We start from the raw sequence: 13,899 nt of genomic DNA on the forward strand, positions 1-13,899 counted from the left end.
AAAATATCCTATTCCTTCTTTGAAGAGCAATCTTCGCTCATGATCTTGGCCTAGTTAGGCCCTCTTTGCCTCTCAGAGCCCAGCTCTCCCATGGCAAAGCTTTGCAGACCCCCAGATGAGATCATTTGCCTTCTTAGGTACTCTCCCAGCACCCTGAACTTTCTCATGATGCAATGTACCTAGTGAATGTGTTTATTTTATGCTGCCCAAATAAACTGATAGTCTCATTTCAACTATTTTCACCTAGAATAACAAATTCCCACCTGATTGCATGCACTAAACCACATTACTCCAACAGCTAACTATATATTTTCATATTTTTTAATATTGTAAAAGTCAATATTTTATTTCTTTGTCAAGCATCTACTAACCTCCCTCTGCTTCTGTGTGATGTGCAATGTGCACAGAAAGGCATGGAGAAAAGCCACGTGATATTAGACGGGAACCAGGAGAACAAAAGCGTAGGAGAGGCACTTCATGAATGATCAAGAGCTAAGAATATATTTTATTATTAAACATATTGACATTTGATATAAAAATGTTTTTTCTTTTGGCTACTGGTCTACTTAAAGCACTGAATTTAACAAGCAATAATTCAGATAAATTTGTATAATGCACATTCTAAGGCAATAAGCCTTGAAGATGTAATTGCCCATTATTCTCACTAACCCTTAATCCTTCCCCCATATCAGCTCATCCTGAACTCAGCTTGGAGTTCAAAGACCATCTAGCAGCCCAGTTCTGGACTTCATGCTGGCTGGAGTCCAGAGATTTCCCCAGCTGCTGTGTCCAGCGGCTGCTGGCGTGAGCTTCACCCAGCTTTAGGGGCTCTATTTCCAGTCAGTGTGAGCTAATTAAGAGGAAGGATTTCGTTTGCCTCTCTGGCAATCCCTGAGCAGCAGGAAAGGTCCACACCACCTTCTGCATTCTAATTTTAGCTCTCCTCAAACGTTTCTTCTCCTTTGCAGAAAAGCATCCTATGCTGCTATGTACTTAAAAGCTTTTGTTTTTGTTATTTCTCCCATTTGGAAAGGAACACTTTTCCACTTTACTCTTTTTAGATTTTCTCCCTCCCATCAGTTTTATCCAGTAAGAAGTGATAGTTTGAAACTACTAACAGAGCTGGAAATAGTTAGCTACCCAGGGTAGGTACCGTCTTTAGCAGGGACTCAAAGGTGCCAGCTCACAGAACATTTTCATATATGCAGAGCTTTCTGGAAATAGCTTCTCATAAAGAGGAAATATGTTTTATTTACTGGTGAGTGTCAGTTTCTTTTCCCCCAATAATTTACAACACATCTGCCCCTGACAATTTCACTGAGGAACTCGGCACTCATAGGTCATTCACTGTGGGCTAAGACACTGTCAACGTTTTTTGACCAATACTCTTTACTTTCAATAAACATAAAATTATCTCATAGGTTTCTCCCTCTGTGTCCTACCCTACTGAAAAATCAGTCTTAACTATGTACTCAGCTTACCTACTGGGATATCCAATAGCATTTCTTATCCATAACTAAGCTTTCATTGTAAGAATACCAACTCCATCCTTCCAAAGGTGAAGAGAGCCAAACATCCTTGAGTCACACCTTTGGTCCCTTTCATTTCCTCCAACACTCTCCAGAAGATTTCCTCCTACCTTGTTCCTCCTCAGACTCCTTAGCTGTTGTTGCCTTTTATCATCTCTTTCATCAAGCTCAGGTTTTGATCTTCTATATACATTCACTCCATATCATGTATACAACAATGATGTTCACATTCTTTGTCTTCAAAGACAAAGAATGTGAACATTCAGCTGCCTACACAACACATCTATTCAGATATCTAATAGGTAGATATTATTTAAAATGAACTCCTGGTAGAAAAGGGAACCTCCTACACTGTTGGTGGGAATGCAAGCTTATATGGACACTATGGAGAACAGTAAGGAGGTTTCTCAGAAAGCTAAAAATAGAGCTGCCATATGATCTAGCAATCCCACTCCTGGGCATATATCTACCCAGAGAAAACTCTAATTTTAAAAGATACATGCAACCCCATGTTCATAGAACACTATTCACAATAGTCAAAACTTGTAAACAACCTAAATGTCCATCAACAGATGAACAGATGAAGAAGATGTGGTGCATATATACAACAGAATACTATTTAGCCATAAAAATAATGAAATAATGACATTTGCAGCAACAAGGGTGCAACTGGAGATTATATACTAAGTGAAGTAAATAAGAAAGAGAAAATTATCATATGATAAAATTTATATGTGGAATCTAAAATATGACACAAATGAACCTACCTACTGAAAGAGAGACAGAGTCATGGATTTAGAGAACAGTCATGTGTTTGCCAAGGGGGAAGGATTTGGGGAAGGGATGGAGTAAGAGGTTCAGGTTAGTAGACATATACTCTCATAAATAGAATAGATAAACAACAAGGTCCTACAGTATACCTAGAGAACTATATTCAATTTCCTGTGATAAATCATAATAGAAAAATATATTTTTAAAATGTGCATACATGTATAACTGAATCACTTTGCTACATAGCAGAAATTAACACAACACTGTAAATCAACTACACTTCAAATTTTAAAAAGTGAACTCTTGATATTTTTCCCTGTTCACCAAATCTGTGCTTCCCAGGACCTCTCTCATGTCAGATGACATTAAGAATCATGCTTACAATTGTTTAGGACAAAAATATTGCAGTTTTCCTTAGTTCTTCTCTTTTTTTTCATATACTACATCTACTCTATCAAAAAATCCTACAGGCTTTACCTTAAAAAATATGTCCAACATCCATCAATTTCTCTCCAGCTCCACTGCTTCGCCGTTGACCTGAGCTGACTTCTCTCATCTTACTGGAATGCTACAATAGCCCCCTACTGGCCTTGCTTCCACACTTATCCTCCTTCTACAGTCCATTCTCAACACAAGAGTTGATGCAATTCTTATAAAATAGAAGTTACATCATGTCACTCTCCTGAAAGACCTGAACTGACTCCCAATTTCACTCTGAGTGAAATCCAAAGTTCTTAAAATGACATATATTAGGTCCTACATGACACATCCCTCTCTTCCTTCTTACTTAAAAAATTCCATATTTCAAAGAATGGCAGTCAGATTTGACTAATCTGCTTAAGCAAGAAATTTTAGGGCTTTTCTTGAACTTTTCTTCCTCGCCATCACACCTCTGATCAGTTGCCATGACCTGTTGATTACTCTTTCCTTGTGTTTCTCAAATCCATTTATATTTTCCACTGCTGATGGCACTGTTGCTTCCTGCCTCCAACCTCACCTCATCTTGAATCTATTTGCTATATATTAACACTTTGGGGATCTTTCTACATATTAATACTATGGCGAGATGGTTGGATGGCATCACCGACTTGATAGACATGAGTTTGAGCAAGCTCCCGGTGTTGATGGACATGATTCTTAAGTTGATACTTAGATTACATAATATACTGCCTAACAAGTAGGAAGTTTTAACTATAGTTCAGGCTACTTTTGAAATGGCTCTCTTTTACATAATAAAAAATTCATTGGTCCACTTATTAAAAGTGCTTTGTAGCAGGAAATTTGTTTGTGAGGTTGTTATGTATTAGTCTTTGTTCTATTAACACTTGACATTTTTATAATGATTAATTTTTTGTGCATGCAATCATTTATAAAATAAACAGTAGATTTATCCATTAATTTAGATTATGCTTTTAAGTCAAGAAAAGGTCAGCCATCTCGGCATGGGTACAGATGTATAGTTGGCTCTTCCTTTCTTAAAATGACTATAGATTTCATACAATAATAGTATTTAAGAATAAAAAATAATATTAAGCAATAATGATAGCACTAAATAAAAATATTGTTTCATAGTTTCCAAAATGCTTCACATAAATCAGCTCATTTATTACTAAAACTACCCAAAGAGTAGATATTATCTCCCCTTTCCAGAGGAGCAACTCAAAGATCAGAGAAGTTAAGCAATTTGATGGAAAATATCCAGCAAATCAGTGACAGAACTGACTCAGAAAGTTGTTCTACTTCATTATATACCATGTGCTAATGCCTTTATATGCAGGTTCTTAAATATAACATATAACAAAGCCACCTATGTGTAAGATAACAAAATGCTATTTTTCAAAGTAGATAAAGGCTTATCTTAAACATTTTACTTTGTGAAATTCAACATTTTACCTTTCAATATAAAACAAATCCTCACTGTCCTTCCACATTATTACTAAATATTAGTCTATTTTAAGATTTTTGATGTGACCTGTAGGTGACATAATACATTTGGAAACCATAACAACATGCTATTCAAAACCATTTCTAGTTTTAAAAGGTTAGATATTGGTTCTGTTTAAAGGTCAGACCTGAAAATATGCTGATGATTACTTTATTCCACACATTTTGGATGGTGCCTTTAAAGTCTTGGCATAAAGTTATGAACAAAAAACACAATGAGATTTGTATGAAGATTCCTCTTAATTCCTCTAACTCATAAAGGCTTTGGTTTTAAAAACTCAAAAATATAGCTGCATAAAATGAACGGCTTTACCTGTATCGCCAGTTTCCGTGTTCTTGACTTCTGTGGTTGCTGCAGAAGAGGTGAGTGGACTAACTGGAGGGTTGGAAGTAAAGCTTGTACACCCTGTAGATGTGTTGATTTCAAAATATTCTTGGTTGTGATTCATTCGATGAAAATCCAAAGAAGACACAATAGATGTTCGTTGTTTAGGCTAAAATAAATGAGCATGATAAAAGTATTAATATGATCATGCTCATCTTCAGCCCAATTTCCCCATCAGTTTAATCTGATTTTTTTAAGTTACACTGTCTGTTTTTGACACATAAAATATAGTTGTGTTTTACAGAGAGACATTAAATAATCCCTTAATTCAATAATAAAAAATGTTTAATGAAAAAATGTTATGGCATGGTTGATAAAATAATTTAGACTTTTTTGTTAGATTTCTCCAGAAGACTGCAAAAAATACAGTGCTCAGAATTCCTCTTAATGATCAATTCAGAAAGTTGCAATTTTGAGTCACCTTTCATTCATAACATTTACAAAGGATTCTGCATTTGGCAGACCCAGAGAACATAGAGTCTAATAAAGAAATAAAAGGGTCCTTAAAATATGGAATCATAACTAAGGCAGTTCCATTTCTTAATTTTATATATAGTCCAAGGAACTGGGAACATTAGATATTGTCCCCAAGTATCATATGCTGAAATTTCATCATTAAAATGAAGTAAATTTGTATAGAACATTTTTTAGGATCTAAGAATCCACTTGTATTTGTAGTGAGCTTTGATTTCTTTTTTAAGGATTTAAATTAATCCCCAAATAGCAAAAAGAAAAAGTCAATTTAAACATAAATGGTAAAATCATGGAGTAACAGCAGATATAATCTATACCTTTTGTCAGTAATGGATTGTTCCCTATAGCAGTTTTCTGGGTTTTTTCCCACAATTTTAATTATATTCACTTTTTTTTCTTGCCTAGCAGAGGTTCTAACACCACCCTTCAGAAAAACTGCAGTCTTCTTGGCTCTCAGGATTGTATACACTTCCTAATTTAAGTTTTCTTATGTTTTATTCTTATTATCAATGTTCATGAAATATTAACAGTCTCACAAAAATAAGAGATTAAATACAATCTCTTTACAATAAAGTTTATTGTACTTAACTTTCTGCAAAGTACAAAAAGTACAATAAACTTTTGGCTTAGTAACACTTTCACTGCCCTCAAATACTTGCTAATTTTGTCACTGAACTCCACAATTATTTTCCTGCAAAATATTTGTTACCATTTCTCTTCCAGCTCATCATGTTTTTTGAAAAGCAGACATTACTTAGTCTATAATCTAAAATAGCTGATGATATTGAAAATGTGTTTTACAGAGGTTTTTTTTTTTTACTTAAGGTGTTCAAATTATCATAACATGCTTTACACTTTCACCCTTGCAATATTTTTATAGGAATGGTTAAGACACATAAATATTGTTATATGAGTGTAAGTCATTTATTATTATGACACATGAACTCAGTAATGCAATTCAAATTAATACCCACATAGGACTCAGTTTCTTTTGAAATATGAAAGACTGGTGTTCAATGTCAGGCTTGATTTCTCATGAAATGTCTGTCCTTGAGGCTACTAAATCTCAATTCACTTTCAATGTTCTTCCTACTAGACTATATAACTGCAATTAAAAACATGGATATGACCCTGGCTCTAATAGAAACACAGGTATGTCATTATCATGGTTTTGTCTCATTGTATTGTATTTTATTTTTGTTTCACTTTGTATAAAGTCAGCAAACCAAATTTATATGATGTACCCTCTCATAAACATTACAAGGATAAAGCCAACTGATGTGTATGATTCCTTTACTTATAAATGTTTCTGAAATACATGTTTCTGAACCTTGATTATCCAATGTTTTAAATCCACTAGAAGTAGAATTTGTTATACAATCAAGCAAGAAAATAAACTATTTTTCTGCATTAATCTATTCTACAAGTATTTGCTAAGTATATACTAAATTGTGGATACCTTGGTAAGCAGTATTATATGAATAAGATGAGGAAGCCATTGTCCCTTTTCTCTGGGTGATTACAGACTTGAAGTGGGAAGAGGGATGGTGCATGAGAGAAGAAACCAGCAATCCAAGGATTATGTACAGCATAGTACAGCGATAAGCATCACGAGAAGTGCACACAAGATGTAAAAGGTGAGCCTCTACTTTAGAGACAGTTAGGAAAGGCCTCTACAAGCAGGTAACTGATGGCTGAGTTGAGTCTTGTTGAAGTAGTGAGTGAAAGTGAAAGTTGCTCAGTCGTATCCAACTCTTTGCAACCCCATGGACTATACAGTCCATGGAATTTTCCAGGCCAGAATACTGGAGTGGGTAGCCTTTCCTTTCTCCAGGGGATCTTCCTAACCCAGGGATCAAACCCAGGTCTCCCAAAGTGCGGGCAGATTCTTTACCAGCTGAGCCACCAGGGAAAGCAGAGGTGGTAGGAAAACAAAAGAGGATGGGAAGAGGGAAAGTGCAAACTGCAAAAGGTTCAGTATGGGTGCAGAGCAGAGTATGTGACGTAGCGGTGGGTTCACGCTGTGAGATGTCGGATGTTTCAGGGGACAAGTCATGAAGGGCTCTAATGCCATATTAAGGAGTTTGGTCTTTCATGGGACTATTTTAAGAAACCACTGGATGATTTCTAAGCAAGAGAGTTTCATAGTTGGGTTTGTATTTCAATACAATCATTTTAGCAGTTTAAAGAATGAACAGGTAAGGGCAGAGAGACTACAAGAGGAAGAGAGACTACAAGGATATTATTGAATTGAGCCAAGACATAATGGGGTCCTGCTACTGCAGCTGCAGTAGCATTGGAGATCACAGATATTTTTAGGAGATACTAAGGAGGTTAGTTCTTTAGATCTTGGCATCTGATTGGATGTGAAAGTTGATTTTCAGGGAGGAGTCTAGGGTGACTCATAGATTTCTTGATTGGGTAGATGCCAAAAGATAAGGTTTTTGTGGGCAATATAAACGCATACACTCCTATACCAGAATTACACAAGATGTACTCAGTGGTGGCCACAGGACTGGAAAAGGTCAGTTTTCATTCCAATTCCAAAGAATGGCAATGCCAAGGAATGTTCAAACTACTGCACAATTGCACTCATCTCACACGTTAGCAAGTAATGCTCAAAATTCTCCAAGCCAGGCTTCAACAGTACTTGAGCCATGAACTTCCAGATGTTCAAGCTGGATTTAGAAAAGGCAGAGGAACCAGAGACCAAATTGCCAACATCTGCTGGATAAAAAAAGCAAGAGAGTTCCAGAAAAACATCTACTTTTGCTTTGTTGACTATGCCAAAGCCTTTGACTGTGTGGATCACAACAAACTGTGGAAAATTCTTAAAGAAATGGAGATACCAGACCACCTGACCTGCCTCCTGAGAAATCTGTATGCAGGTCAAGAGGCAACAGTTAGAACTGGACATGGAACAACAGACTGGTTCCAAATAGGGAAAGGAGTACATCAAGGCTGTATATTGTCACCCAGCTTATTTAACTTATCTGCATGCAGAGTACATCATGAGAAACAGGAGGCTGGATGAAGCACAAGTTGGAATCAAGATTGTTGGGAGAAATATAAATAACCTTACATATGCAGGTGACACCACCCTTATGGCAGAAAGTGAAGAAGAACTAAAGGGCCTCTTGATGAAAGTGAAAGAGGAGAGTGAAAAAGTTGGCTTAAAACTCAACATGCAGAAAACTAAGATCATGGCATCTGGTCCCATTACTTCATGGCAAGTAGATGGGGAAAGAATGGAAACAGTGAGAGACTTTTTCTTAGGCTCCAAAATCACTGCAGATGGTGACTGCAGCCATGAAATTAAAAGACACTTGCTCCTTGGAAGAAAAGCTATGACTAACCTAGACAGCATATTAAAAAGCAGAGACATTAGTTTACCAACAAAGGTCCACCTAGTCAAAGCTATGGTTTTTCCAGTAGTCATGTATGGATGTGAGAGTTGAACTATAAAGAAAGCTGAGTGCCAAAGAATTGATGCTTTTGAACTGTAGTGTTGGAGAAGACTCTTGAGAGTCCCTTGGACTGCAAGGAGATCCAACCAGTCCATCCTAAAGGAAATCAGTCCTGAATATTCATTGGAAGGACTGATGTTGAAGATTAAACTCCAATACTTTGGCCACCTGATGCAAAGAACCGACTCATTGGGAAAGACCCTGAGGCTGGGAAAGATTGAAGGCAGGAGGAGAAGGGGACGACAGAGGATGAGATGGTTGGATGGCAACACCAACGCAATGGACATAAGTTTGAGTTGGCTCTTGGAGTTGGTGATGGACAGGGAAGCCTGGCATGCTGCAGTCCATGAGGTTGCAGACAGTCGGACACTATTGAGCGACTGAACTGAACTGCACTGATGCCTGTATGCTCTTGGGACTCAGTATAGACTTCTTAGTCTACATGATTATGCAAATCTACATGATATTTCCCTTTCTTTCTTTCTTTGAGCAGAGTACTGTGATTTCACTGTAGCATAGCTTCAATCTTCAAATAACATATCAAGAGGAAAGGAGAGAGGCTAATGGAAATTCCAAAGGGAAGAAATCAGTGATCAGTGACCAGTGATCATCTGATCTCATTCTTATTTGGTTATTCAGAACTATCTATAGGTATCATAAGTCAGCTTAAGGAACACTGAGGTAGTGAGGAGCCATTGCCCAAAGTTCCCTGAGCATCTGAGGTGATGGAAAATGAGAATCATTATATGTTAGTCATGCTCTAAGAAAGGGATCAGCAAACTATGGCCTGTGGCCCAAATCTGGCCTGTCTCCTGATAATGAAAATAAAGTTTTATTGGAATACAACTATGTTCATTCATTCACTTATTGTCTACAAGTTCTCTGAACACTGCAATGATGAATTTGAGTAGTAACAGAGGCCATATTATCTACAACACCGCAAATATTTACTGTTTCTTCAGAGAAATTGTTAGCTAATCCCTGTTTTAAGGGATCATTTTACATATCATTTTCGTGCTCAACAAAACCATAAGCATAGATTCTCTTTTACTCCTCAGCCTTATGTGCATTTAGGTTGAGGCCATGTAACTGATTAACTGACTTGTTAGTAGAAGTAAGCCTCCTCCATCCCTCTCTTACTCACCAGATGATGTAGTTTCAAGGTGGAGGGAGGTCAGTCAACCCACCGTGGGCTTTATGAGAGGCTGAAGTAAACACCCTCTGTGTGAAACTACTGAGACCCTGCGTTTGTCTGGGGGGTCCCAGAACTACTTACTCTAACCAGCACAGAAGGCAGTGGCTCAGGGGGTTAAATGATCCACTCAGGGTTACATAAGCAGTGGGGTTTCCCTGGTGGTCCAGTGGTTAAGAATCCTGCTTCCGAGCATGGGAGTCAGGCTGGACAGCTGGTCAGGGAACTGGGATGTCGCATGCCACAGGGCAAGTGAGCCCACGTGCCAGAGCTACAGAGCCTGAGCATGCCACAGCAAAAGGTCCTGCATGGCACCGCTGGGGCCCAACACAGCCAGATGCATGAATAAAAATAAGTAAATAAACACTGAAAGATGAAATAATAGAAAGATTTTAAATTTTTATTTATTTATTTTAAATGGAGGACATTTGCTTTACAATATTGTGATGCTCTTTGCTATACATCAGCATGAATCAGTCATATTCATACGTGTCCCCTCTCTGCTGAACCCGCCTTCCATCTCCCTCTGAACCTCATCCCTCCAGATTACATAAGTAGTTAGCAGGAAGAACTTAGATTAGAAAGAATGTTCATGTATTCAGACCTAGAGACAAACAGATGGTGCCTCAAAAACACAAAGGACAGAGGCAGAATTAAAAAGAGATATCTATGGGGGGAAGTAACAGCAATGGGAGAAAAAAATAAAGAGATGATAGAGATATAAAAAATGGAAATAAAAGAGGATGAGTCTGGAATATTTGCTTAAACTTTTAATAGATTCTATCTTTTCAAAAAAACTATTCTGATGGAATCCTGCTAAGCCATTCAGTATAAAAAAAAATATTTTTTACAATTCGCTGACATTACAAATGGAATTTGTCAAATTTCAATGTCTAAAATAAGTGGGGCCTCTAAAATATCTCCCCTGCCTTGTGGCCAGCATTCATATGGCCCTAGCTATAGGGCTTGCTCCCACATATATTCACTTAACTAGAGTCAGCAAACTATAGATCACGTGCCAAACCCAGGCTTCTGACTATTTGTTTAAAGCCTGTGAGCTAAGAATATTTTTACATCTTTTAATGGCTGGAAAAAAAATAGGAAAATAATAGTGACAGGTGAAAATTGTATAAACCCAAATTGCAATGTTTTTAAATAAAGTTGTATCAGAACATAGTCCATGTTTATTCACTTATAAGTATTTAATTATACATAGGGAATTCCCTGGTGGTCCGGTGGTTGAGAGTCTGCCTGCCAATGGAGGGGACACAGGTTTGATCCCTGGTCCAGGAACTAGGATTTCACCTGATGCAAGGCAACTGCGCCCTTGCACCACAACTACTGAAGCCCAAGTGCCTAGAATCTGTGCTCTGCAACAAGAGAATCTACTGCAAGAAGAAGCCTGTGCATGTCAACTAGAGAGTAGCCCTCACTCACCTAGAAACTAGAAAAAGCGGATGGGCAGCAATAAAGCAGCAGCATAGCCAAAAATAAATAATATATATATTTTTAAAGTAAATATTGTCTATGGCTGTCTTCATGATATGGTAGCAGAGTTGAATAGTTGCAGCAGAGACCATATGACTCACAAAGCCTGGACTATTTCACTCTCTGGTCCTACAGCAGAGAGTAAGTTGGTGATCCCTGGGTGACTGACTAGGGAATATTTCTGAGGACCTCACACTAAGTAGACACATGAATGATCGTGAGTCAAGGCCAGTTACATGGGGGTGCTGGACCCAGCCCAAAATGGAAACGTGGGGCTCTTTGCTCCAAAAGCAGGGAGAAGTTTCCCCTTTACTCCATAGTCTTTCTCTAGATCTGCCGTGGCGGCTTTATTTGCCATGTGCTGTCACAGCCCTCGCACACAAGGACACTTACAGGATGAGAGCGACCCTCACAGGCTCCCAGGGGTTCCCCTGCAGCTCAGTGCGTAGACTCACACGCGATCATTCCCGCACTCAGGTTCTCAGGGCTGTGTATGCAGTGGCGGGCCGGCTGGGAGACTGGGGTTGGGGGATCAGGTGTTCCTCAGTAATGTAGGGAGGTGGAGGGTGGTGGGACCACGGATGAGACAAGGCTCCAAGCCCCAGCACATACTCCATTATCCCACTGACTTCACTCACAAAATACAAATACAGAGATAAGAGTTAAGAATTTTAGACAGCTATGCAAGAGTATTAAAATCCAAACATGGGGTTTTCTTAGCATGAAGCCTGTTGACACTGCACTGGTCCCACATCAGTGAAGCCAGTGGCATCTTAATTATCGCTACAAATGGACTAATGCGTGAATTTACTGGTGTCACATACAGGATAGCATGCATCCCCTACCCTTATTTTGGATTCTCTTCATCAATCCGAATCAAGTTCGTAAGAATATGCCTATGCTCTACAGAGATATAAATGAAATGCAGCATTCTGATGCCATGCATGCCAAGTTGCCTCAGTCTTGTCCAACTCTTTGCAACCCCATGGGCTGCAGCCCACCAGGCTCCTCTGTCAGTGGGATTCTCCAGGCAAAGAGAGTGGAGTGGGTTGCCATTTCCTCCTCCAGGGAATCTTCCCAACCTAGGGAATTTAATGGCATTACCGTAAACCAGATAGATATGATTCACATAAGAATAAAATGAGGGCCCAAAATTCCTAACTAGGATGAGATTTAGGTAATGTTTACATTTACTTCTAAATTTTCTCTAGATTGGAATCTAAGTTTCAAATATCCACTTCTGTTTCCTCCTTCGTTATATTCAAATTATTTAAACTAATGGACAGTTTTTAAAAAATCCACTTACACTTGAATTTAAGTGGACTTTAAATCATTTTAATTCACTTAATTTAATTATAAAGGGACCTCATCAACCTTCTAATAAAATGTCAGATAGGACTAAAAGGATATATTGGTGTCAGCAAAAAGAAAAAGTGGTGCTAACAAAAGTCAATAATGACATTAAATTATGCAAGCAAAACTGAGGTTCAAAATGAGTTCCCAGAGAAGATGGATGAATGTCAGAAAAATAATGAGTGGTATTAGCAGAAATGAGCTTCCCTGGTGGCTCACATGGCAAAAAATCCACGTGCAATGCAGGAGACGCGGGTCTCATCCTCGGGTTGGTAAGAGCCCCTCGAGAAAGGAGTGGTTACCCACTCCTGTATTCTTGCCTGGATAATTCCATGGATAGAGGAGCCTGTAGACCACAGTCCATAGGGTCGCAAAGAGTTGGACATGACTGAGTGAGTGACACTTTCACTTTCATCAGCAGAAATACCTGGAGATGATAGACTTCCTAGACACTGGCCCATTGATAAATTATATCAACACAAAGCAATATACTGTCAAGTCAGTGGCAAAAATAATTAGATGCTTTCTTATCCTTTTTAAATGGGGATGAGGTGGGGTGGTAAAAATGGGAAGCTAGACCAGTGGTGTTTCCTTTTAGGATTTTAATCAACTTGAAATATTTTGTGTATATGGTATACAGTGACAATTTTAATTCTAAGTAATTTTTCCACCAATGATAGCCTACTGTCCCAATACCATCATTTTTTTTCTTTACTAATTTAAAATGCCACCTTTATCATGTACTATATTTCTAAATATAGACTGGGTTTACATTTTTGCTCTCTACTGTATTCCTATTGATCTATATTCCCTTTCTTAATTACTGTTGTGGCTTCTCCTCCTACTTCTAGAGTTCATAATAAATAGATACTGAATCTCTATAATCTTTCTTGTTTTATACTCTGAGATATTCTACTATTTGATGTTCTATAATTTATTCAAAAAATTCTACCATTAGCCATGTGTCAGGCACTGTTCTAGACTTTCAAGAATACATCAGTGAACAAATAAAATAAGGCATGAAACATTTATGCATGTTATTAGAACTTCAGAAGTGATGATCCTATATTTAATTTTCAATAATTTTTTTGTTTTCTAAGTTAAAAAAAAATGATTTGCATTAAAAAAAATAGCCTGTTCTTTTCTGAATTCAATAACCTCCCAAATCATTCTGAGGAAACCAATTCCAATCTTTCTCTGGCATTAATTTTTGTTTTCTGAAAGGTCATTCACTCTATTCATTGATCTTGGTTCCTTTCTTTTTGGTTGCTGATTTTCCTCAAATATTTGGCGTTC

General features: G+C 37.8%; 1 protein-coding gene across 18 annotated transcripts in view; it reads right to left on the reverse strand.

The window, feature by feature from the left end:
* The window catches only part of ANKS1B (ankyrin repeat and sterile alpha motif domain containing 1B), a 1,065,346-nt gene that overhangs the window by 617,614 nt on the left and 433,833 nt on the right, over positions 1-13,899 (reverse strand). For all 18 annotated transcript variants that reach the window (XM_043440436.1, XM_043440451.1, XM_043440445.1 and 15 more), the window contains one exon: positions 4,558-4,738. In XM_043440436.1, the coding sequence (XP_043296371.1) occupies positions 4,558-4,738 (181 nt within the window). The remainder of the gene's footprint in view (positions 1-4,557; positions 4,739-13,899) is intronic.

The sequence above is a fragment of the Cervus canadensis genome, chromosome 21 (genome assembly GCF_019320065.1).
Source record: "Cervus canadensis isolate Bull #8, Minnesota chromosome 21, ASM1932006v1, whole genome shotgun sequence".
Lineage (NCBI taxonomy): Eukaryota > Metazoa > Chordata > Mammalia > Artiodactyla > Cervidae > Cervus > Cervus canadensis.